Source organism: Pteronotus mesoamericanus, unplaced genomic scaffold, assembly GCF_021234165.1.
Source record: "Pteronotus mesoamericanus isolate MK-2021 breed Mesoamerican mustached bat unplaced genomic scaffold, CSHL_Meso_final contig_27, whole genome shotgun sequence".
NCBI lineage: Eukaryota > Metazoa > Chordata > Mammalia > Chiroptera > Mormoopidae > Pteronotus > Pteronotus mesoamericanus.
The window spans coordinates 23,098,915-23,122,402 of NW_026555115.1; the positions used below are offsets into that span (position 1 = coordinate 23,098,915).

The following is a 23,488-nucleotide window of genomic DNA, read 5'->3' on the forward strand; positions in this document are numbered from 1 at the left end:
GCAGTGTCAACTTTTAATTGAGCTGCTTGTCAGATGGGCACCTCTGTGTGACTGTGCATCTGCTTTAGTCAGGGTGGACTTGCTGCTGCAACAAACAGCCCCTAAATCTCAGTGACTTGACACTCTACACATTTATTTCTGGCTCTTGTTCCAGTGTGACTCAAGTCAGAAAGGGGTGGGGAGCTCTATCTACACTGTCCTTCAGGGACCCGATGACAGCACTGCCTGGGCTCCATGGTCAAGACACCCATCTGCAGCTGTGATCCTGTGCCTCATGGTTAGTCCTTTAAAATTCATTAAGAAAATTTGTATTGAGCCAGGAATTATGCTACACACTTTCATTGTCTCCTTTGATTCTCAGAACTCATGAGGAAGGTATTGCTATTTCCCCCATATTACAGATGGGGAAACAGGCTGAGGATAGTTAAATAACTTACTCAATGTCACATAGCTGGTAAGTGGCAGAGCTGGATCACTCTTCACAGTCCCCATAGAGGCCAGCATAGACCTTATCTTCTCTCTGTAAGTCCCCAGCTGTTCCTCCTTCATCTCTAGAGCCTGTGTGGGCAAACTATAGCCCCTGAGCCAAATCAAGCCCAAGGTCTGTTTTTTTCTCTTTTAATTTTTAATTGAGGTAAAACTCACACAAAATAAAATTAACCATTTTAACCACTGCCTATTTTTTTAAATAGAGCTTTATGGGGATACAGCCAAGCCCATCCATTCACATACTGTCTCTGGCGGCTTTTACATGGCAACCACAGAGCTGAGGAGTTGAGACAGAAACCACGTAGCCAACATGGCCTAAAACATTGACTATCTGGCCATTTATGAAAAAGGTTTCCTGGACCCTGCTTTAGATGGTTGGGTCTGGATCCAGGCCTTGGGAGAAGTTTTCTCAGACATCTGCACCTCCATTAAGAAATGACTCTCCTTCCTAAAATTAAGTACTCCTCCTTTGGTAGCGGCCACACATTCATACCGCATGGACCTAGCTGCTTATCCAGCTCTGCTTCCTCCTCCTCCCTCCTGTCTCCACACACACACACCACACAGGTCAGTCTTGGTAAATACACACCTGTGCCTCATCTGCCGGGTGCCATCCATTTTTCTTTCTTTCTCTGCCTTATACTGTCCCTCCTCACCCGCTACAATCCACCTCCTGTCCTTAAGCTAGCCTTTTGGAAACATCTCCACATGGATATCTTGGAGTTATATGAAATTCACGTAATCTATTCAGCACCCCTATCTTTGCTAATGCCATGTTATACTGTTCTCTTACTGCCTCAAATCATACTGTAAAGCCATCTTTACATCCCTGTCCCTCTCTCTCTCTCTCTCTCTCTCTCTCTCTCACACACACACACACACACACACATGCACACACACACAACTTAGCTCTCCTTGCATCTGTCCTGTTACCCGATTCAACCTGTTGCTTTTTTAGGAAATATCTCTTAGGTTGCTCTCTTCCTCATTCCCACCATCGATTCCTCGGCCCAGACCTCCATCACTTCACATCTGGATCACTACAGTGGCTCCTGGCTGGCCTCCTACCTTCCTCTCACTCTTCTCATCTACCCTCTCTAGCTCATTTTTCACGTACAGAGAGCTCAAATATAATTGGGCCAGTGGTGATTGCCTTTGGCATTCTTTCCTGAGTGCTCTCCCTATGCTCCTTTGTTATCCTGAACACAGCAGGTTTTGGTAGGACTCAGCACCTGTATATTACTTTTTTCCACTTAAAATGTTCTCTGTTTTCTTTGCTTGGTTAGCTTTTTCAGAAACGAATTCTAATGTCAAGTCTCTAAGAAAGCTTTCTCCAGAAAATCTTCAATGCTCTTAGAGCTCTTGGTTCATACTTTCATAAGGTACTTTATTATCCTTATTGTAGATCTGTCTTTTTTCCTAATCTGTTGACTAATCAAGGGCAGGGACTCTATATATTGAGTTTGCCAAAAGTCTGTTTGTTTTTTTCCATAAAATAAAAGATACATTTTTCATTTTCATCAATAACTTTGTTGAGGTGTATATTCTGAGTATGTCAGCTGTCTCCTGCTATTGGCTTCTAGCGGATAGAGGCCAGGGGTGCTGCTAAACATCTTCCAATGCATAAGACAGCCCCACAGCAAAGAATTATTTGACCAAAATGTCAACAATACCAAGAAACTTCACCAACCACTTTTGACACATTCGATTAGTCACAGCACCTTCTCCATATATTGCACAAATCTTTTTTTGTGTTTCGGTTACATTTTCATTTTTCTTGAAATAATAAAGAATAATATACCAAAAATGTTGCATATCTTCTTCCATCTTCATTATTCAAATGGCTGCACAAAAATTCACCAATTTTGATAAGTTTTTTAAATGCACACTGATGTGACAGCTGTCACAGTACAGTCTAACAAAATTGCTTTGAATGGAGTTGAAGACAACTAAGCAGTACTAGAGCCATTGTATGGAAAAAACTAAATGAAATTTTTTGGCTAACCCAATAGCTTTCTCATCTTCATGTACCAAGAGCTTACTACAGTTCCTGCTGGTATAGAGTAGGTGTTCAATAAATGCTCCTTGAGCAACCACTCTGATCATGTTTTTCTACTCTGAAGGCTTATACATCTCTGTTTCCTACTGCACTAAGTTTAAGGCAGTGATTCTCAGCCCTGGCTGCACATTAAAATCATCTGGAGACCTTTGAAAGAATACTGATGCCCAGGCCCCATGGCCATAGATTCTCATCAGGTAGGTGGGATCCAGGCACTGACCTGTTGTAGAAACTCCCTAGCAAGGTTGAGAATCACTAGTCTAATGTCAAGTTTTCAAGGCTCTTGTTCACTTCCCCATCGTTTCATGAATTCCTGCTCAGAGTCCCTCTTGCATGTGTGGCATCCTTCCTGAACTGTATTGAATCATTCAGGTCCTGCTCTGTCCCTCCACCCTCCACACCCTCTCAGATGAGGACCTGGACCCTGGAGCTTTGCATCCCCAGAACACTAAGCACAGGGCTGTTGGTGTCATGGGAACTGCTGGGCCTGAGACTCACAGCACAGAGTTTGTTTGGTTTGGGTGGGGAGGAAGAATTGGGTGGGAGCTGGAGGCGGGTGCCTAAGCCTGCCTCCGCACCAGTGTGTGAACAGGACCAACTTCCCTACACTAACAAATGACTCTATGTTGGCAGAGAGCACAGAGCCTTAGATTTGCTCTGCTGGTCAGCCGACATGTAGTCCTGTTTCTTGTTTCCTGATTTTCTCCTTAGGATGCAGGGTAGTGGACCAGCCACTGGTCTGGTATATGTGGTCTTCTGTGTGTCTTCTTTGGGCATGTCCCTATCCTTTGGTGGTGGCGGGAGAATATTGGGCCTGTCCCTTGTGTCCCTACAGCCCAGACAGGTGGTGTTGTTGTTGTTCCTTATCTAGATGAGGATCCCCCAAGTGTTATAAACTAAGGTCACTAGGAAGGGGCAGAAGACTTCCTAGGCCACATGTTCCCACTTGTTCATGTAAAACTGGGACCTTTGGAAACAGGACATTTTGAGACATTCACTATATTTTATTTATTATTTATTTATCTTTTATTGCCCACAGTGGGTCAAGGATTGGGGAGACCTCCTGTCTAATGAAAGCCACAAGCTCAATTTCTATTTTCAAAATGAAAAAACAGATAAATCAAGAACCTCAAAATGTAACTTATTTAATTTCTTCTTTAATAAAATAACATACTTTATCTTTGCATGATATATTTTTTTATATCTATCATCTTATATGACTGTCATAGTTAGTCCATGAGGTAATAATACCTACCAATGGCAGACATTACATTTTTTTGTGGATGAAAAAACTGATACTCACTGAGGTTAATTGATTGGCTCAAAGCTGTAGAACTAGATGATAGAGAAGCCAGAATGAGGACTCATGTGTTCTGCTTCCTACTCCAGGCCCCTTTTGTAAATATGCAACTTGGCCATCTATTTCCATCTTTCCAAATGGAAATAGTTTTCTTTCCTGATTATAAAGGTAATACATGCTATCAAATGACACACACATGACTGTTAGTACCAGCATTGTCTGTAATAGCTATGAAATGCCCATTAACAGCAGAAGGAAAAATAAGTCGTGGGCTAGACCCATTGTGGATACTACTGATGAGGAGAATGAAGAGTCTATCGCTACATGCAGCAACGTGGATAAATCTCACCATCCCGATGCTGAGCAATAGGAAAGATACATGTTATAGCATTCTAGTGATACACAATACAAAACCAGGTATTTTATCAAAAAATACTAAGCTGTGCTGAAAGGAGTCAGGATAGTGGTGACTTGTGTGGGGAAGAATGGCTGGAGGGAAGCGTGGGCAGCTTTCCCCCTGAGTGTGGACTATACAAATGCTCTGCTAGTGACGTTCACTAGGCTCTGCATGGCTCATCAATGGCCCTCTGCAGGTGCATTTTTCTCTGTTTACATCATATTTCAATAAAAAGTTTTAAGTAGTTGCTCATGCTCTTGTAAGAAATTCAGACAACACAGAGAAGTTCACATGTTCTTCAAACAATTTAAAAAATAAAACCCAGGGAATGTAAAAGTTTACTTCACAAATATTTAAAAAATGTATTTAGTACTGTGTAAAAGTGTGCTAAGGAGAAAAAAACAGAAAAGAGAAGGGGGTGCGTAATGGGGATGAGTTGCTTGGAAGAAAAGCATAGAAACAGAGGAAAAGAGCCTGGTAGAGATGGAGAGAACTGGACGTGCCAGGAGGCAGTCAGCGATGCACAGTGAGACATGAAGAAAAGTAGAGACTGAGGTATCCGGAAACAGTCCCACAAGGAGACACCCGTGAACAGAAAGTGGTCTAGAGAAAGGCCAAAAGAATGGGAGGTCCAGTGGAGCGCAAAGGAAGAGAACTCACAACGCCCCAGAGTGAGGCAGAGAACAGTGGCAAATGGGAGTGGGAAGTCTGGATTAGAGGTGCAACTGTGGATGTTTACTGACTGCTGACCTAGACAGTGTGAGGGGGGCAAGTTACCATTGCCTTGTGAAAGGCAGGAGAGCTTTGCAACCACATGAAGACATTGCCCTCCCAGTGACTTTGGATCAGGGCCCGACACTTGGAAAGAGCTCATCAAACTTGTGCTGACTGAATGAATGAAATGCTGCCTGAAAACCGAGGCCCCTATGCCCACAGTGGGAACTTCTCTGGGTTTTCTCTCCTGCCCTAGGGCTCTGACCACTTTGCCCAGGGGCCTGGCATGCCAAGAATTTCCTTGCTTGTTCCAGGGAGGATTTTTCACACTGAAAGTTTTTTGCAAAATAAGATCACTTTATCAGAATCCTGTTGCGTCCGAGAATGTTCCTGGCTCATTGATGTTTACAGCGCGTAACCGATTTTATCGGAGGAATGCTTTCTGGAATGGAATGGTCCTCTCAGATGGGCAGACAAGAAACAGAAGGTCATTCAAGGACCCACCCCAAGCTGTCTAAGTTGGAACTCAGAACTGCTGTACATGATGCTTGGGATACTGGCCAAGCCGTGAGCAAGCCTTCCTCCCTGGAGGCGGTCCCAGGGCGTTAGCAGTGGACTGCAGTGTTTACATTCTCACCTTGGCTGGCCAATGCAAATGCCCCTGGAGTCCTGCACCGGCTGGTGGGGAAGCGGCAAGGGGTCCTTGGCTTGTGTCCAGCAAGCAGCTCAGCTCAGCCTAAACAAAAGAAAACCATTCTTGACATTCCAGAAAGGTGACAGTAAGGTTTATCCCAGGAGGTCAAAAACAAGGAGATGGGTTTATTCCTTCAGTTCTTTAGTCAAAATTCCAAGGCACTCTGCTTCCTGGAGCTCTGAACAAGACAGTGCAGGTGTACCCGGTGCTACATGAATGACTGGAATTCTCTCTCTTCTGTTATAACCCTGGTGCTGTGAGGGCCAGCTTGGCAGCCTTGGTCTTCAGGGATTCTTGATGTATCATTGGGCAAGACTGAGTGGTATGCAGAGATTGATATGGGAAGGGAGGATGGGTCAAGAGAGGTGAAGTCTCTGTTCCCAGGAGATAGGAATCTACCCTGAAGTGGGAGAGGACTGAGGCGCCCCAGCTCAGGCCAAGGGTGCTGGATGCCGATCAGCAGAGAGGAGCAAGTTGGGAACGGCTGGTGTCACTGGACATGCTCCACTAATCTCTGTGAGCCCTGGACAAGGCTGGCATTCCAGCACATTTCTCTCACTCTCTACGAACTGTTTCTCAGCTTCTTCGTTGTAGTGGACAGAATTGTGTCCCCCAAAAGATAGGTTCAAGTCCTAACTCCTGGTACCTATGAATGTGACTTTATTTGAAAAGAGCTCTGCAGATATAGTCAAGTGAAAAGGAGAACATACTGAATTAGGCTGGGCCCTAAATCCAGGGACTGGTGCCCTTATAGGAAGGCCATGTGAAGACACACAGACTGCAGTGATGCATCCACAAGCCAAGGAACACCAAGGATGGCCAGCAACTGCCAGAGTTTAGGTGGCAAGGGAGAACTCTCTCCTAGAACCGTCAGAGGGAAGATGGCCCTGCTGACATCTTGATTTTGGATGTCCAGCCTCCACATCTGTAAGTCAATAAACTTCTTTTGCTTTAAGTCCCCAAGTTTGTAGCACTGTTACAGCAGCCTTGGAAAATGAATATATTACATTCCTCAAAATTTCAAATCCCTCAGGCCTCACCCTTTCAGTCCCTCTGCTCTAAGCAAATATCCCTGTCCCCTACATTACGAAGAAAACTGAAGTCCTCTTGAAACCCTCTGGCAGAAATTCAGACCCCTTCACTGGGCCACCCTCTCCTTGCTCCTCCTCACAAGGCCAGCCCCTCTGCCTGGGCTATGCATTCCTTCCCTCCTGCTTCTCAGAAACCTAATCCTGTTAACCATCTTTTCTCTTTCTTAGAATTTTGGTTTTCTCTCTTCCAAGTAGACCTTTTCCATGTTCAAATTCTCCCACTGAAAACAAGACAAAGTCCCCTATGCCTATATTGCCCTCCAGTCACTGTCCTCACTCACTCTTCTCCTTCAAAGCCAAACTCCCTTGACCAGCTTGGTTTTTTCACTTCCCACTCTCCCAACTTGCTCCATTGTCGCTTCTGTTCCAATCACTGCATTGAAACTTTTCCTGTTATGGTAAGGTGACTTCCATGTGGCTAAAACCAATGGATATTTTCTGCCTTCACCTTGCTTGACCTTTCAGCAGCATTACACACTGTTAACCACGCCTTCTTCCCTTTGCTCCAGTGACCAGGCTGTCTGAAATTCCTCCCAGGGCCTCGTGGCTCCTTCCCAGTCTCCTCTGTGGCTCACTCTTCTATCGCTGGCCATCTCGTATGTCCTCAGGGTTCATTTTTAGGCTCTTTTCACTATACTCTCTTCCCTATGCGCTCTTACTGCCTGCCTGCAGATCTAGACCTCGGACTAGAACCTCTCCCCTCAGCTTCAAGCCTGCAGGTCTAAATGCACACTTTGTTTTAAATTTTATTTATTTATTTACTTACTTATTTTTATCCTCACCTGAGGACACTTTTTCATTGTTTTTAGATAGAGAGGAAGAGGAGAAGCGGGAAGAGAGAGAGAGAGAGACATTACGTGAGAGAGAAACATTGATTGGTTGCCTTCCAAATGTTCCCCAGCTGGGGAAACTGCAACCTAGGTATGTGCCCTAAACAGGAATCAAACTCGTGATCTTCGGTGTGTGGGAAAACACTCCCACAAACTGAGCCGTATTGGCCAGGGCTAAATGCACACATTACATTTAACACTTGGACATCTTAACGTTACCCCAGACCCAAGTCCAAAACAAAGTTAACAATCTTGACCTCAAAGATCTAGTTCTCAACCACTGTTACCTCTCCTTGTCAATGGTACTACCATCTACCCTATCATGAAAACCAGAAACTAAGGAAATCTTTGACCTCTCTTCCTCATCCTCCGTATTTTGTGGATTTTATCTCCTATAATCTCAAGCTCATATGTTTCTCTGAACTCATTTCTGTCATCCTGTCCAAGAATTATTATTTCTCACTTGGACTCACTTGGAGTTCAGGCATAATCTTTTATTTCTTTCTAAATTATCCCCCATATCATAGCCAGAATCATGATTTCCAATTGCAAATCATGTCACTCATCACTTTTTCTCTCTTCCAACTCCCATCTTACCCTACCTCCCTAACTTAAAACCTTAAAATGACTTCCCTAAATTTTTAAGATAAAGCAAAAATCTTTGAATTGGATCATTAGGGTCTGCTTGATCTGGTTGCTATCAAAGAGAGCCTCACTCTCTTTCCCAGATGATTCCTCTACACTCTTTCTCACTCCAGCCACATTAGCTTTCTTTTGATCCTTTACATTTATCGCAACGCCTCCTGCCTCAGGACCTTTGCACATACTCTTCCCACTCTCCTTTGATTAACAGCCAACATAGGAATGGCCCATACAGCTTTCAAATCATGGCTCAACCTCATGTTTGTGGAGAACAACGACATCCCCTCCCTAGTGCTGTGCTTTAAAGTGCCTTCCACAGTGGCAAGTTTGCATTCATGTTCTTTTGATTTCTGTCCGTCTCCTCCAAACCTTAAAGTTCCATGAGGTCTGAGACTCACCCAATACCAGCACAGTGCCAGGCACAGAATGGTCACTTAGTAAATATTAGTTGAATAACTGAAGAAAAGAAAGAAGAAGCTACTATGTTAGGTTCTGGGGTTACAAAGATGAATAAGGCACAGAAATTCCAGAAAACAACTCAGAGACTGGGAGTGGGAAGGCACAAGCAGATGAGAGGATGAGTAAACAGATCCAGGGTGTAACAGGGTGATGAGAACATAGCAGAGGGGCAGGCCAAAGGACGATTATGCCTGGGCCCAGCTCACCACCCCCCAGATGAAGTTCAGTCAGGTGTCTATGACTGAGCTCTCAGTCCTCAGCAATGCTGTGATGTTACTGCTATGCCACCATTGTATCCCAGCCATGGCAATGCCACCCACACTGCCACAAATTCTGCAGGAGCACTCTCCTTAGGAACTGGGTACTCTCCGAACCTGTTCTGAATGCAGTGTTATTAAAGACCCTGGTCATAATAAAAGCATCGTGTAGAGCACTTCAGTCAGAAGAGCTTCTGGTGCCTTCTGGACAGTGATCTCATCATGTCCTCAGACCAACTCTGGGTAATGCAAAGGTTAATAATTTTTCTTCCCACCGTACAGCTGGGGAGACTGAGGTCAACAGAGATGACTTGACTTGGCCAAGGATTGAGAACAACTCAGGAAGAGAACATGGAGAGAGCCCAAGGCCCTGTCTATGGGGTCTACCAGCCAGACCAATTGGCAGAGGAGGACTGCTCAGCCGAAGGATCTGCAGCCGAAGCCTGCAGGCTTGTTTGCTTTGGTGCAGAAACACATGTCATCACCTCTTGGAACCCTAGAATGTTAAAGCAGACGGGCCCTGAGAGATCATCTGATTCAACACTCTTGTTTTATGAAGGAAGAAACCGAGGAATCTCCTTTACCCTTCCTCTCCTTTTCCTACTGATACTGAGTGATAGGGCAGAGACTGCTAGCTATCTACCCAAACCCCTTCTCCCCTGCTTTCCCTGTATGGCTAGACTGTATTTCCCAGATGCCTTTGCAGTTTGGTGAGCCATGTTTTCTCCAGCGGGATCTAAGAGGAAGAGAAGCATGCCACTTGCAGGCTGGGCCCATTCAAACTTCCCATGCTCACATCTCCATGTTCTTTTCACCGCTGGCTGACAGGAGTGTCAATTCCAAGGGCAACTTTGGAAGCCATCCATACATTAGAGAATGGCAGAACTGCCACGGTGTAGATCCCTGAAAGATTCTGTGAGACACACCCCACTCACTTGAACAGCAGTGCCTAAGGCTGTTAAGTGAACAAGAAGAATAAAACATCTATCATGTAAAACTGCTGTGTTGTGGGGGAGGGTCGCTATTTGTTATTGCAGTTTAGCTTAAACCTAATCCAATCAATGCAAGTAGAGACAGGAAAGGCCCTGCAAAAGCTCTGACGACTTACGGTGTTGGGTAGTAGAGACAACGGACTCAACCATTTTTGAGTGTCCTCACGCTCCCTCTGGAGAGGTTAGGAATGCCTGACTCCTAACTCAGTCTCGAAATGTGGTCTGAGGTGTCCCACTTGTTTCATTCTAGATAAGTAAACTCTCAGGGCTGGAATGGATCTGCTATGTCATCTGACTTACCCCCCTGGCTCCAGATAGGGCGTCTTCTAAACCATCTGAAATGACCAAAATTATTGTTTGGATTTTTATATCTCTGGGAAGGAAACACTGCAAATGTCCTTAGACATCTGTTTCATATACCCTTGCTACTATGTCAGAAGGTCTTTATTGAATCCTAAAACAACAGAGCTGGAGCACCTTTGCAATCATCTAGGAGATCGATCTTTATTTTACAGATGAGGAAACTAAGGCCTAGATCACAATGTTAAACAGTGGTAAAGCTAGGACAAGAAGCAAGGGCTCTAGGACCAAGTTAATGACTCTTTCAGGGTTCTCTCTGCCTCCAGCTTGCTCTTGCTGTTTCCTCTTGCTCTGTCCTAGGAGAAGATGAAAAAGCACAGGCATTCATCTTCACTGGGATCCATCTTTCCAGGTTTTCCTTTGCCCCCGCTCCTCATTCATAGGTTAAGCCCTACTCAGCTCACCTGAACTTGATCATTTCCCTTAGGAGTCAGAGAGAAGATCAGAGAGAGAGAATTCTTGGTGCTTACAGGGAAGGCACATGTGGCAGGTGCACATTTGCTCCTTGGGCCATGGTAATGAAGGTAGAGTCTCTAGTGGGATCTCTAAATCCACCTGAGAAACCTGTAAGAGCCACTAACTCTTGAACATTACTGGTTGCCTGGGGATGGTAATTCGTGCTACGTGAAATATTTTCTGAGGAAGGAAGGGAGCAGCCGTGACCAGAATCTCTAAGCACAGTGTCTTGTCTTTGTTGGGGCTTGCAGGGCTGTGTCTGGGCAATTGGGGTGTCCTGCCTGTTAATATGAGAGCAGAATCCCAAGCATTTGAGTGGGGGCCATCAAACCAACTTACTTACATGGGGATCATTGTATGATACCTTCTTGGAAGGACCTGGAAATTCCCTGTGAGAGCCCAGGAAAACTGGGGTTTTGTGGTTTTTTTAAAACAGAACAAAATAAAACCAAATTGTTCCTTCTCACTCCCCTATTTAAGATGAGCTTGTTTATGTGGCGCATCCATATGTCTTCTGCCCAGTGACTCACATGGAGTGATTTACCAGAAAATGGGCCTAGGTCTGCCAGCAGCTGCCCTGGACACCAGGATCGGCTCATTCCCCTGGCCCTGGGCTCTGAGGCTCTGGATCGCAACGGAGAGAGCAGAGAAATGGGGTGGAGAGGCAGACCGGAGGGGGAAGTCGCAACCCAGAGCTTCACGAGCACCTGGTGCTCAGATAGGGACCTCCAACAGAACTGACGAGATCCCCAAGGAGCTCTGGGTTTTATTTCATTTGAGACATTGTCTGAAACATTGCAAATTCTGAAAAATGGGACCAGAATTAATGATGCCACATGGTCATTCATAGATACATTCCTTATCTTTGGGTCTGGCTTCAGAATCTTGAGCAAGTTATTTTCCATTTTGGGCCCCTCTTTCTTCACCTAGAAATGAAGAGGCTCGCAACCCTAAAATTTAGACTTTTTATCATTAATTTACTGGGAAGGGAGGGAATATGGACACATACGGGACTTTATTTACCAGAAAAATCTGTTTACATTAAATCTTTACATTTCTCCCTTGAAGGTTCCCATTTAAAATTCAGTGATCTCTGTGAGGACTTTTGTTGAATTTGCCATCTGCAGCCCTTTTACCGATTGAGTTCGCCCTAGCAGTTCCTGAATTCACAGTTTTCTTTTCCCTGCGGCCTGTTCGGGTGTCCTGGTGGTGACATTTCTGCAGAACTCTGGTGCGAGCCAAAGGCAGCGGTCACTGGGGATGAAATCCAGGCTGGAGAGCGAGCGGTGAAGGATGATGACTCCGGCACTGGCCGCAGGATGAGGTGTCAGGCTTGGCAGCAGCGAACCCAGCACCAGCCCTGGGGCCTGGAGTATTGGGGTGGGGAAGGGGGACACTTCAAATTAGTCAGGGGCAATGACCGCACAGGGTGGGGAGCAGGGGCACAGGTTTCACTCCTCCCCCATATTGAAGCACTTTGTAAAATCTCTTTAGTGCTAATTAAATTACCCAATGCCTGCTTTTCACCGATTTATTGTGCATTTAAGGAGTTGGGAAATTCTGGTTCCTGACTCGGAAGACTCGGTTTTTCTAATTTTTCTCGAAATGGCAAAGCCATACTAATAGGTGTGTGTGGGGGCAGGCGGGGGGGGGGGGGCGAAAGAGAGAGAGAGAGAGAGAGAAAGAGGGGGAGGAGGGAAGAGAGAGAGAAAGAGAGAGAGAGAGAGCAAGTTGACGGCTCCGGGGCTGTCACCCCGCGGTCGCCGGCCGACCGCTCGGCGGTGGCCGGCCCCCGCCCCCTTCCTGCCCTCTCCCCGCCCCCGGGCCAGCCGCGCTCGGCGGGTGATGTCAACCAGCGGAGGAGCCGCCCGCCCCGCGACCCGCCCGGGCTAATTAGCATGTAGCGGCGCCCGGGCCGCCTCAGCCGCGCCTGCCGGGCCCCCGGCCGCCCCCCCCCCGCGCGGCTCCCCACAACTTTTGAGGCGGGGACTGCGCTCGCAGCCTCACTTCGCTGACTTCCCCGGCCCTACACGGCACCCGCCGCCGGCTTCCCTCGCACCCGCGCCCGCCCCGCGCCCACCCCGCGCGCCGGGCATGTGAGCGCGGGCGGACGCCGCCACCATGGCCTCGCCGCGCGCCTCGCGGTGGCTGCCTCCGCTCCCGCTGCTGCTGCTGCCGCCGCTGCTGCTGCTGCTGCCGCCGGCCGCCCCCGGGACGCGGGGCCAACCGCCCTCCCCGGCCCGCGGCGCGCCCAGTGGGGCGCCTCTCGCAGGCGCGGGGCTGGCGCGGTCGTCCCAGCCCGGCCCCGAGCACGAGCTGCAGTCGCCGCCACCCACACCGCCCCGGGAGCGCCGCGGGCCCGCGCCCCCCGGCTCCAGCCAGACGGCCCAAGCGCCGGACGCCGCTACACGGCCGGGACCCTGGGGCCGGGTCCGCCGAGGCGCGAGCGCGGGTGAGTGAGAGTCGGGGACCAGGAGACGAGTGAGCCTCGGGCTTGGGGTGTGGGCGCGTCCCGGGGCCGCATCCCCCACCCTAGGCCCCTCAGCGCCGCTCGACCCGGGTGGGGGCTCCCCTGACCCGGGCGTACGTGGGATCCTGAGAGCGGGCAGGGAGGGAGGGCAGCGAGCGGGCAGTGTGGATTTCCTAGACGATTTCGCTGGTAGCTGGACTGGGGGTGTGACCATCCTGTTTTCCTCCCACTCCTTGGAAGAAAACTTATCTCCCATGACGTACCCAGGATCCCCCCACCTCCCAACCGTATGTGCATCCCCCACCTTTAAAAAGAGAAAAAAAAAAAAAAAAAAGGAAAAATCCCAAACCTACCAAAGCATCCTACCAAGCTCTCGGAGTGATGACATCCGGCCTGCCCAGTCTCCAAGTCCATTCTTTTCCTATAAAGAAGTATCCTCTGCAGCTACACAACCTGACTTTCAGATATAAATAACTGATTTTGAAAGACTTCCAGCCCTTAGGATATTGTAAAGGACAAAGGATGTAGTTGGAAATAAAACGCTCTGCTGGTTCACTCTAAAAGCAGGGGGACTGGGGAGATGGGATGAGGGGTTGCAAGGTCGAACCCCTGCAAGGCGGAAGCTCATGTGACACAGGACCGTTCCTGAGCCTTTCCTCCCCTTTCCTTATATACATAGCCACTGCCTGAACTGCTCAGAGGACCTGCCACTCCCCTCCTCCTTTCTTCCCAGTTTCTTCTTTAGGTCTGGAAGAAACGCTATAAAGTCTGAGTGAAATTTCAACTATGATACCATTGTGACCTCGGGAATGTCACGTCTTTAGAGCTGTTTCTCCATCTGTGAAGTGGAAGTAATGATCCCTGTTTCTCCTGGCCTCCTAGTGATGATGTGACAAAATGAAAGTAAAAATAATGGAAAGTGCTCTGAACAAAGTCAGCAATGTGGCGGCGTTAGCCAGTGCCTCCCTGTGAGTGACACAAGACCTATGCTCTCTTGGGGTTATTCTGGAGGTTTGAAGTTTAGGTGAAGGTTGAGATTTCATCTTCCTAGTTGACATTTCATTTAAGTTTTTCATATCACACAAACTCTGTGGTTTAGGAATTAGCTTGCTTTGTTGAACCTAGGGATCCATCCTCTAATTAAATTCTAAAAAGTAAAAAAAAACAAACAAAACCAAAACCAGATCCCCCAGTAAAAACTCAACTCCATATTCAAATAGTACTTCCATCATTGCAAAATACCCTGTCTTTGTGAATTGCTAGACCACTGGCACAGGACTGAGAGCTGAGGAAGACCAAGGGAAGGGAAAGGAGAAAGAAGCTTCAAAAGACCTGCTGCATACACACCCCCTGTGACTCCCATTTTAGATGACTTAAAACACACATTGTTTTAAGTTCCACAGGAAGGAATTAAGAACATAAAAGAGAACACTTCCTGGCTTTCTTGCACTAGAAAAGTAACTGAGGAACACTGTTGTCTTTTGTGAGTTTTCTAAGTGAAAAGTGTAGTGCAGGGGACTGAGGCCCTGTCAGAAGAGACACCCAGGAATTGAAGGCAGCTTTCTCTGGTTGGTCGTCAGGCTTTCTTAGCTTAGGCGCTGATCATAGTTGATGGGAGAGAGGGGGGGGGGGGATGCTGGCTTTCAGGGCAGGGTCCGGTGCGGGCTCTGGCTGGATGGAGCTGGTACCTAAGTCTCCTTCCTCCTCCTGGTGCTGGGAATCCCTATACATCACAGAAAGCTAGGTGTTAGAGAGCTAGGTGCTGCAAGGAGAGAGGCAGTGGAGGAAAACTGGCTCAGAGGACTCAGCAGGTAAGAGTCGGGCTGACCTTTGCTAATCAGGGAGTCCTCCTTTGCCCTCAGTGTCGCACCCTTCTTCCCAGGTTTGGCAGGTAAACACTGCTAGTCTTGGCTTTACAACCTTCTCAGTTTGATTCATTTTGAGAGGTGAGAGTGAGGGAGATTTCAGGTGCTGGAGATCTGGAGGAACAGACGTGAGAGTCCCAGAGAGTAAGCAGGCCGGAGGTGTAGTCTAAAACTTCTCTTACCTAAGAGGGTCTCTCCTGGTGCTCCCATGAAGAATGCCCAAGGAGTGTCTGCTGTTCTGCTGAGCGAAGGCTGGATCTCAAGTAGGATGTTAGAAACCTGAGATTAGAAGAGAGGAGATTGATTACCTGTTGAAAACTAGAAGCTACTAACATGACTGAGAATTCAGGCACAGCCTGTGCTTGTTTCCTGGTGGTCGCTCAAACAGTGTCACTTAGGGGACAAAAGAAAGAACAAGAGAGCCAGCATTGCCTGATTTCAGTGAGTCTGAGTTTCCTAATAATCTCCAAAGACTTTTTTTTTTTTTTTGGACCCTTTTTGATAGGCCACCATGTATCACAAGGTACAATCAGGTATCTCCCAAGGAAGAAAAGTCACCATGCTGAATGTGTCTCCAAAGGCCCTCTGGTCCACATTGCATCCCATTGTGCAACTGCCCTCTCAGCACCTGACACATGGCCATCCAGGCTGCGAACCAACATGCTTGTGTTTGGGAAGGTGCTCCCTCCTGCTGCTAATGCGTCTTACAAATAACGTGTTTCATTTGATTGTTGGGGAAACTGCCTGCAACCCCTTGTGCTACAAGGATGCTCGTGGTCAGTGCCTGGCCCTCGTGGCTTGGGCTTCCAAATACATGGGCATGAGCAGCAGACACCAGAGATACCTTTTCTCCTTGGGGCCATTTCTAGTCCTTTCCCTCCTCTTGACAGAGTTCAAGGTTCTCACTGTTAAGTAAATGCACTTGCATTCTGTCTGGGGGCTGTTGGCCTGCGTTGGACAGCAAGGCCCAGGACCGCAGTCCCCCCACCCCATAGCCACTGTTAAACTTATGCGTCCACCTATTACCTGCTCGTCATATAGCTGAAGTTGTTGCTGATAATTCAGCCAGTGGAGATAGAGAGGATAACAAGTCCTGGAGGTTTTCTTTTTCTCAAATATTTTATATTTTCTTAAATATAACTCAGAGCTTCCAAGCCACAGTTCTAATCTGATCTTTATATGCCTCGATTTTTGCGATTTATGGGCCATGCTCTAATTGTGAGCTCTGCGGATGAGAAGGGGAAAAAGCTTAAGTCACAATGAAAATCAATGGAGAAGGAAAGAACTTTCCCACCCAAAGGGGAAATGACGCCGAGTAGCTGAGCAGCCAGCCCAAGGAATAATAATCTTAGAAAAATGCAGTTCCCTAGAGTAAAGGAAGCGCTGTGAGCCCAGCCCCTTCTGGGCTGTTACATAGCTGTCGCCTGAACTGCAGTAACTTTGTGGGCCAACTTCATCATTTAGCTTCAGCTGCTGGGTAGACCAATACACAGGGCAGTGAAGACCCAGGCTGGGCGAGAGGCAGCTCTGCAGGGAAGGGAGAGGGGTTTGGCCACCTGTGTTCTGGCCAGGCTGGGGGAGGCTGGGGACATGGGGATCCCTGAGAAGCCTGATTGCTTCGATGGAGGATGTCCCCAATAGAAGGGGCGGTGTGGAGAAAGGGACTCTCCGTGCCTGTGTGTGTTTAAAAGCCACGTCCTTTTAACCTCGCAAAAACTCTTCTTTCGGCATGTGCGCAAATGCTGACCTGCTATTTTCTGCCCAAGAGCTGAATGGTGTGGGCAGAGGGAGAGTGAAAGGTGTTCGATGCCCAGCTGGGCAGCGACTGCATTCCCCATCCTGGAGAGCTGGGGAAGGAGCCTCTGCCCTCCCAGTGATCCCCTTTGCCTTCCAGTGGCTCTGCCCGGCTGGCTGAAAACAGTGTTCTTGGTGCTGACTCGTCTCAGAGTCCTTCAGAAAGAAAGCAGAGAACAGATGGCAGTCAGAGTTTTCAGGAGCCACTTACCTCCTTCTTCAGGGGCTTCCCTCTGCCCCCAGGCCCTTTTTGTATAAATGGTCGGTTTCAGCTGTAATAAAGGTCTCTCCCTTTGAAGAATCCTAGGGAGGCAACAGGGACGGTATGTGTTGACCCCTCTTTGGACTTCCAGCCTTTGAGCACCTACCTGTGGTGGGAGCTTTCCTGATCCTCTTCCCAGATGACCCTCCAAACAGTCCTGTGAGAGGTATTATTTCTTCTTCTACAATCATGAAAACTGAAGCCTGATGAGGTTAGATCACACAGGAAATGGAGGAGGCAGAACTTAAATCAGTTTGACCAGAGCGATTTGCATTTTCCAGTGTCATGCAGCCTCAGTTTTCCCACCAGTTAAATGGGGTGAGAATTGTTCTAGATCTCTAAGATCCTCTCCAGCGCATCATTCTCCTTTCTTCTCTGGGCTCCAGCCTCTTTTTAGAGAGTAGGGACTAAGATTGGGCAAGAGATGGGATGAAAAGATGACAGTGGGGATGGGGACTACCTGCAGAGTAGAGATCAAAAAAACATTTTTTGGAAATTGCTCACGATGAGGGTGTGTGTGTGTGTGTGTGTGTGTGTGTCTGTGATATAACGGTATTTTAAATAGACATCGTGAATTATGCCCTGCTTATATGCCAGTCCATAGGTTATTGATGCTGGAGGTAGCTATATTAACTATCAACCAAACTAAAACAACTTGATGACATTTTTAATGGCCTCTCTCCTGGGAGCATGGCTGATATTATGAGGCAATTCTTAAGTATACCTATTTAGTAGGAGGAGAGGTTAAATGGTGCTCCCCATCAGAGCCTGTAAAATTGTTTTCTTTTTGGCATCTATGCCCTCTTTCTACCCTAACTGTTCATTTTACGTAGGCAAAAACAAACATGTTTCTATCCTGTGTTTTTCCCTCTTCTTTTGCTGGAGTGTGGCAGATGTCACAGTCTGTGTCACGTTTGACTGATTTGTAAATCAGGAAATATTTATAGAGCACTTTCTATATTCAAGGAGGCTGTGCCAGGTGATATGGAGGTTGCAGTGCAGGTCTACGATGCTCCCAGGGAACATGCATGCAGTCTTTGGGAGGCACAAACATCAAAATTATATAGAGTGAAACAATGCATTAGTGATTTATAAGCGAATATCGCGAGAGGATCACGCTGACCGAAGGAGCGGTGTGGGTAGACGGGCGCAGCAGGCAGAGGCGGAGAGGCCCCCGCGGGCAGGCAGCCTGGGGAGCCGTCAGGGAGGAGGAGGGCGTTGACTGGGGTATGGGCAGACAGAGAGGTGGGGAGGGTGTTGGTACCAGCAAAATCCCAAATATTAAAAAGTTCAAAACTTTGAAAATGGAGGCAGTCGACAACCAGAAAGGTGGGATTGGGGTGAGGAGAGGACTCGGGGAGACTAGTTAGGCTCCGGAATAACTGGAGTTGTTGAAGACAAGATGGCAAAGGAGGATTAGGGCAGATGGCGAAGGGCTTTAGAGGCGTGTTTAAAGCATTTCTTTTACCACATTGTGTTGAGGAGCCCCTGATAGCTTTTGAGGAAGGAGCAGTGTCATTTGCTTGTTCATTGTTCATTTGAGTGTGGATGAGCCACGGACAGATCCGCCCTTACTACAGCCAGTGGTGAGTTCAGAAATATTGAACGCTGGCAGGTATTGTGTGGATACATTGGGAGGAAAAGACTGAAACAGGGCATGGACTCGAATGGGGGCAGTGGACATTGAAATGGAGCAATGCAGGGGCCATTTAAAAGGGTAAGGCTAGAGGACCTGGTGACTGCCCAGCTGTAGGGATGATGGGAGAGTGGAGAGACGCTGGTTTGCCATCGAAACAGCTACCTGAATTTCCGGTGCATTCACTGTCAAGGTTGCAGCAAGGTCTCAGTGGAAGTATTCTGTGCCCAGTTGAGAACGTGGAACTGAACTGGGGAGAAGTTGGAGCCAGAGTTAGCCTGGAGGGGTCGAAGCCACAGGAGAAGAGGGAGCCTCTCTGACTGGGTGGAGACCATCCAGTGTGAACAGTGCGTGTAGGGGGGCGGGGGTGGAAGTGGCGCCAGCCAAGGAGCCAGCCTGGCCTGAAGGCGCAGGGAGGGCTGGGCAGTCTGGACCTGTCTGTGGACTGGCAGATGGTTTGAATATAGTGCACAGTTGATGCCTAGAATGTGGCAGTCTGCCAAGGTGCCTGGAGGTTAACGTGTATCTGTCAGGGCTTGTCTTCTCATCCTGGATAACTGGCACTATCCAAGTTAAAAGGAGAAGGGAAATGGGGGAGCATTGGATCTGATTCTGAGCCTTAGGGGAGCTTTTAAGGGTTCAGAAAGAGGCAAGTCAGAGAGAACCAGCACCCTTGATGCATACCTCCTAAATCTGTTGTCAACTCCCTACACTTCACATGTCAGAAATTGGCAACGCCATTCACTTAGTTACTTAAACAAGAAGCCTAGAAGCTACCCTCCATTCTTCTCCTTTCCTCACCCTCTACATCTTTCTTTCTTTTTTGCAACACCAGTAGATTCTGTTTCTAGGGGATATTACATATCTGCCTTCTTTGTCTGCACTGTTCTTTTCTGTCTTCCCTGCGTGTGCTTCTGCTCTCCCTCTAATCCATGCTCACAGAAGCCCAAGTGATCTTCTTAAAACGTAATTCAGGTCACCTCACTCTCAGGCTGAAAACCCTCCAAGGACTTTGCATTGTACTTAGGATAAAATCCAGACTCCCTGCTGGAATGCAAGGTCCGCAGGATCCGACCCTGCCAACCTTCTGGTCTCGTTGTGCTCCATTCCCCTCTTCTAATCACACCAGACAAACTTTTTCCTGTCCTGGAAACTAGGCACATCGTGTCCCCCTGCCTGTGGTGGAACCAGCCTTCTAGCCAGTGTACATGCCCTAAGGCCGGAACAAGCTTGGATGTCTCAGGACTGTAGCAAACGCAGACCGCAGTGGCGGAGTCACATAGTTGCCATGGGATCTGCGGTGAGGAGGTCAGATTTTCTCCTGGGCTCCATGGAGGGGGTTTAGTAGAGGAATGATGTGGAGAGTAGACTATAGGAAGCCCAGAGGAAGCAAAGGTGGGAAGCCAGGGCTAGTTTGGTGCCTGACCCATGGTAAGCATTCATGGGCAGTTGTTGAATAAATGATCGCTAAGAGAAAATGGGTCCAGGTGTAAAAGTTGGAGGTGGAAAGAGGAGTGCATGTGGGCAGTCATCTTTCTGGCTGAGCTATCCTTATGTTCCTGGATCATCAAAACATGGGGTAGGCCCCGACTGGTGTGGCTCAGTGGCTTGGGCGTTGTCTTGCAAAGCAAAGGCTCACCGGTTTGCTTCCTGGTCAGGGCACATGCCTGTGTTGCAGGCCAGGTCCCAGGTTGGGGGTGAGTGAGAGGCAGCCGACGGATGTTTTGCTTGCACATCAGTGTTTCTCACCCTCTCTTTCTCCTTCCCTTCCCTCCTCTCTAAAAGAAATAAAATCTTAAAAAACAAAACAGGGACAGGCTAGCCAATACCTTCCTCCTGCTTTACCCCCAGAAGCAGTAGGACAGTGGACTGAACAGTCTTCCTCTCTGGGTGAGGAGAGGGCAGGGGGCAGCCACTGGAGAAGGGGCCTCCTGCATCCTTGCTGCGGTGTGGGCTGTGGTCTGGGGTAGACATCTCTGCAGTCAAAGGCGTGACTGTACGTGTCGGGGGTGTTTACCTTTTTCTTATTGTGTCCCCGCTTCCCTGTTGGTCCAGGAACTGTGAGAGGGTGAGGATGCTTCTCTCTTCAGGCGGGGGCCCCTCCTCTCTGACATTTGTGGCCCCTGCCAGACCAGGGACCCTCAGCCCAGAGACACCTGGCTTGCTGTCAATCGACAGTGAGGCCATGAGGCGACATGTTTGACTTAAGCTCAGGATGAAGTGTTTGCATTTTGGTATTTCCAAGCTGTATGGTCATTTTTTCTTTTTAAAAGTTATAACATTTTTTTAATATAAACACTTTATGTGTGTATCACACAGTTTGGAAGTTAAAGAGGAAAATAACAAATAAAATATCACCTATACTCCAGCTACAAGAAATACATTAAAACATTAAGAATTCTTTTTGTTTCTCATTTACATGGAATATAAAATTTTGTATACAGGGACCAGCAGAAGTAAGGCCTGCTTGAGCGTGGTTGGTAGGGTAATAATATGGGTGTAATAATTTATAGTTTTAATTTGAATATTTCACCTAAAATATCATATGGTATGCTTGAGTGTGACATAGTTATGTTACAAAATTACATGCTCATGATTTTGTATTAAAAGATTTTGTAATATAAAAGGGGCCTTACTTCTGCCAGACCCTGTGTATCTATATGTATATCCATATAAATATCCAGAATGAATACTGTTCCATGATACCATAAGTTTGTTTTTTAGCTATTTCTCTATTGGATACATAGAGTGTTTTCAGTTTTTCACCATCATAAATAATCCTGTGATAAATATCTTTTTGCATCAAGTTTTGTATTTGTGCCTGATTATTGGCTTTGTGTCAATTCCTGGACGTGGAAAATTTTAAGATGCTGATAGTACTAACAAATGGTCTCTTAGAATTGAACCAAATTATACTTTTAGCAGCATTGTATGATTTTATAGATCTCACCATGCCCTGTTTGCCACTGAGCTTTTTGGTTAAAACCAAGCACCTTTTCCACCCAGATATCTTTTGATAGTGGTGTGTGGGGGTAAGGGCAATAATAGCATCGCTCTGCCAACCTCATATCCTGAAGCTGCTCAGGCTCCTTGTTATCCTCTGGTCCGAGGCAAGTTGAAGAGAGGATGTGTCAGTGGGTGACTGACTTTGCAGGGTGTGTGGTGAGCAGGAAGAGGGATGGACACTGCTGACGGAAGCTGGTGTCCCCAGAGACTCGGGCAAGCCCTTCGCTGCGGGTGTGTTGAGGTGGCCGCATTTTGGGGCAGGGAGGCAGCCCAGTGAAGTGCTTTGGCAAAGTGGCCAGGCAGAAGGCAAACAGTGTTTTAGAAGGAACTGGAATGCAGAATTTGGAATGGGACAAGAGAATGCCACAGGGACCTGTATCTTTCTAATTTAGATCCATTTCATTGGCAGTAATTGATCCTTTAAATTGTGCAGTGCTGGGCAAAAATTAGATTTTTGTTTTGTGTCTATAAGAACATTTTTAGCCTCATCCTCCCTGGTTGATTTCCAGCCAGAATCAGTAAATTTCACTTTGTGCTCAGAAACTTTTGGTCTCTTTGTTCAGGGCATGATACAGAATGCAAGGTCACCTCAGATTGGGACGCTATTTCATAAATCCAGACACTTCCATCTGAGCGATAGGTGGCTGCAGCTCACAGACATAGGTGGGCCTGGAAAGGTGCTGGAGACCAGTGAAGCAGTTTCAAAACCATCCTCATGACAGTTAAGAGTTGAGGGTGGAAATGGTGCTCCAGCAACCAGGAGAGACTAAAGGTGAAAGCTGGTCCAAAAGATCAAGTCCTGGCTCTGCCCCTACGTCAGTGTGGCTTTGAGGAAATCACATCCGCTTCTGGGCCTCTGTTTCTTTATTATGAAATGAGGGGTTGGTCCATCCTATGCTAAAAGCTCCACCTGGGAGGGCCTGCCTTTAGTCTGCGAACCTCCCTGATGCTGGCAGGAAGTATGAGGAGACTTAACACCTGGCCTCTGAGCTTAGGGTCCGGGAGCTGTGGGAGCCTGTGTGAGAGACAAGGAAAAGGGTGTCATGGAGGATCTGCATGTACACCAGTGGGCCTGCTAGACCTCCTGCCCCTTCAGGGGAAGGACCACGTTCTGTCCATCATGGTTCCCTACCGCCTAACACAGGCCTTGGCCCAGGGAGCATCTGTCCAGCCTGTGGCCTCCAGCTGCCCGGGTGGTACTGCAGCAATGCCCTCCCCGCTACATGACCCAGGACTCCTGTAATAAGGAGCTGGCAAGACCACCTGCCAAGTCTACAGAGGCTGTTAAAAATGGACACTTTTTTTTTTCTGTAATATTTTGGTTCTGGGGTACTTGTGCTTTATGGAACTATTCTAGCTTCCCTGTCATGGTAGGAATATTTGAGGAAAGCTCACAGGTCAGGTGGTGTGGCAGGCGTGCTCTGTGTTCCCAGTTCCTGCCCTCACTGGGGGCACGAGGGGAGGCTCCGACCTCACTCGTAGACCCTGAATGAGTAACCGTGGTTCCCACCTCCTTGCGCTGTAAGAGTTGGGCTACTGGAGGCAAGGAGATGGATATGGTAAGTTTGACAACTTTCTGCTCAGGGTCTTTACTAAGTTGGGAAATGAAGACCAAGGAAGAAGATGGGTGATGAGAAGAGGCCAGAGGCCAAGGTCAAGCTCGCCAGCTGGCCCTGCACCATCCTGGGCCATCTGAACTGAATCCATCACATTGG

At 47.7% G+C, this 23,488-nt stretch overlaps 1 protein-coding gene across 2 annotated transcripts in view; it reads left to right on the top strand.

The window, feature by feature from the left end:
• The first annotated feature begins 12,716 nt into the window (after positions 1-12,716).
• The window catches only part of HEG1 (heart development protein with EGF like domains 1), an 89,952-nt gene continuing 79,180 nt past the window's right edge, over positions 12,717-23,488 (top strand). For both annotated transcript variants that reach the window (XM_054575181.1, XM_054575182.1), the window contains exon 1: positions 12,717-13,192. In XM_054575181.1, coding sequence (XP_054431156.1) covers positions 12,862-13,192 — 331 coding nt within the window. In that variant the 5' untranslated portion in view covers positions 12,717-12,861. The remainder of the gene's footprint in view (positions 13,193-23,488) is intronic.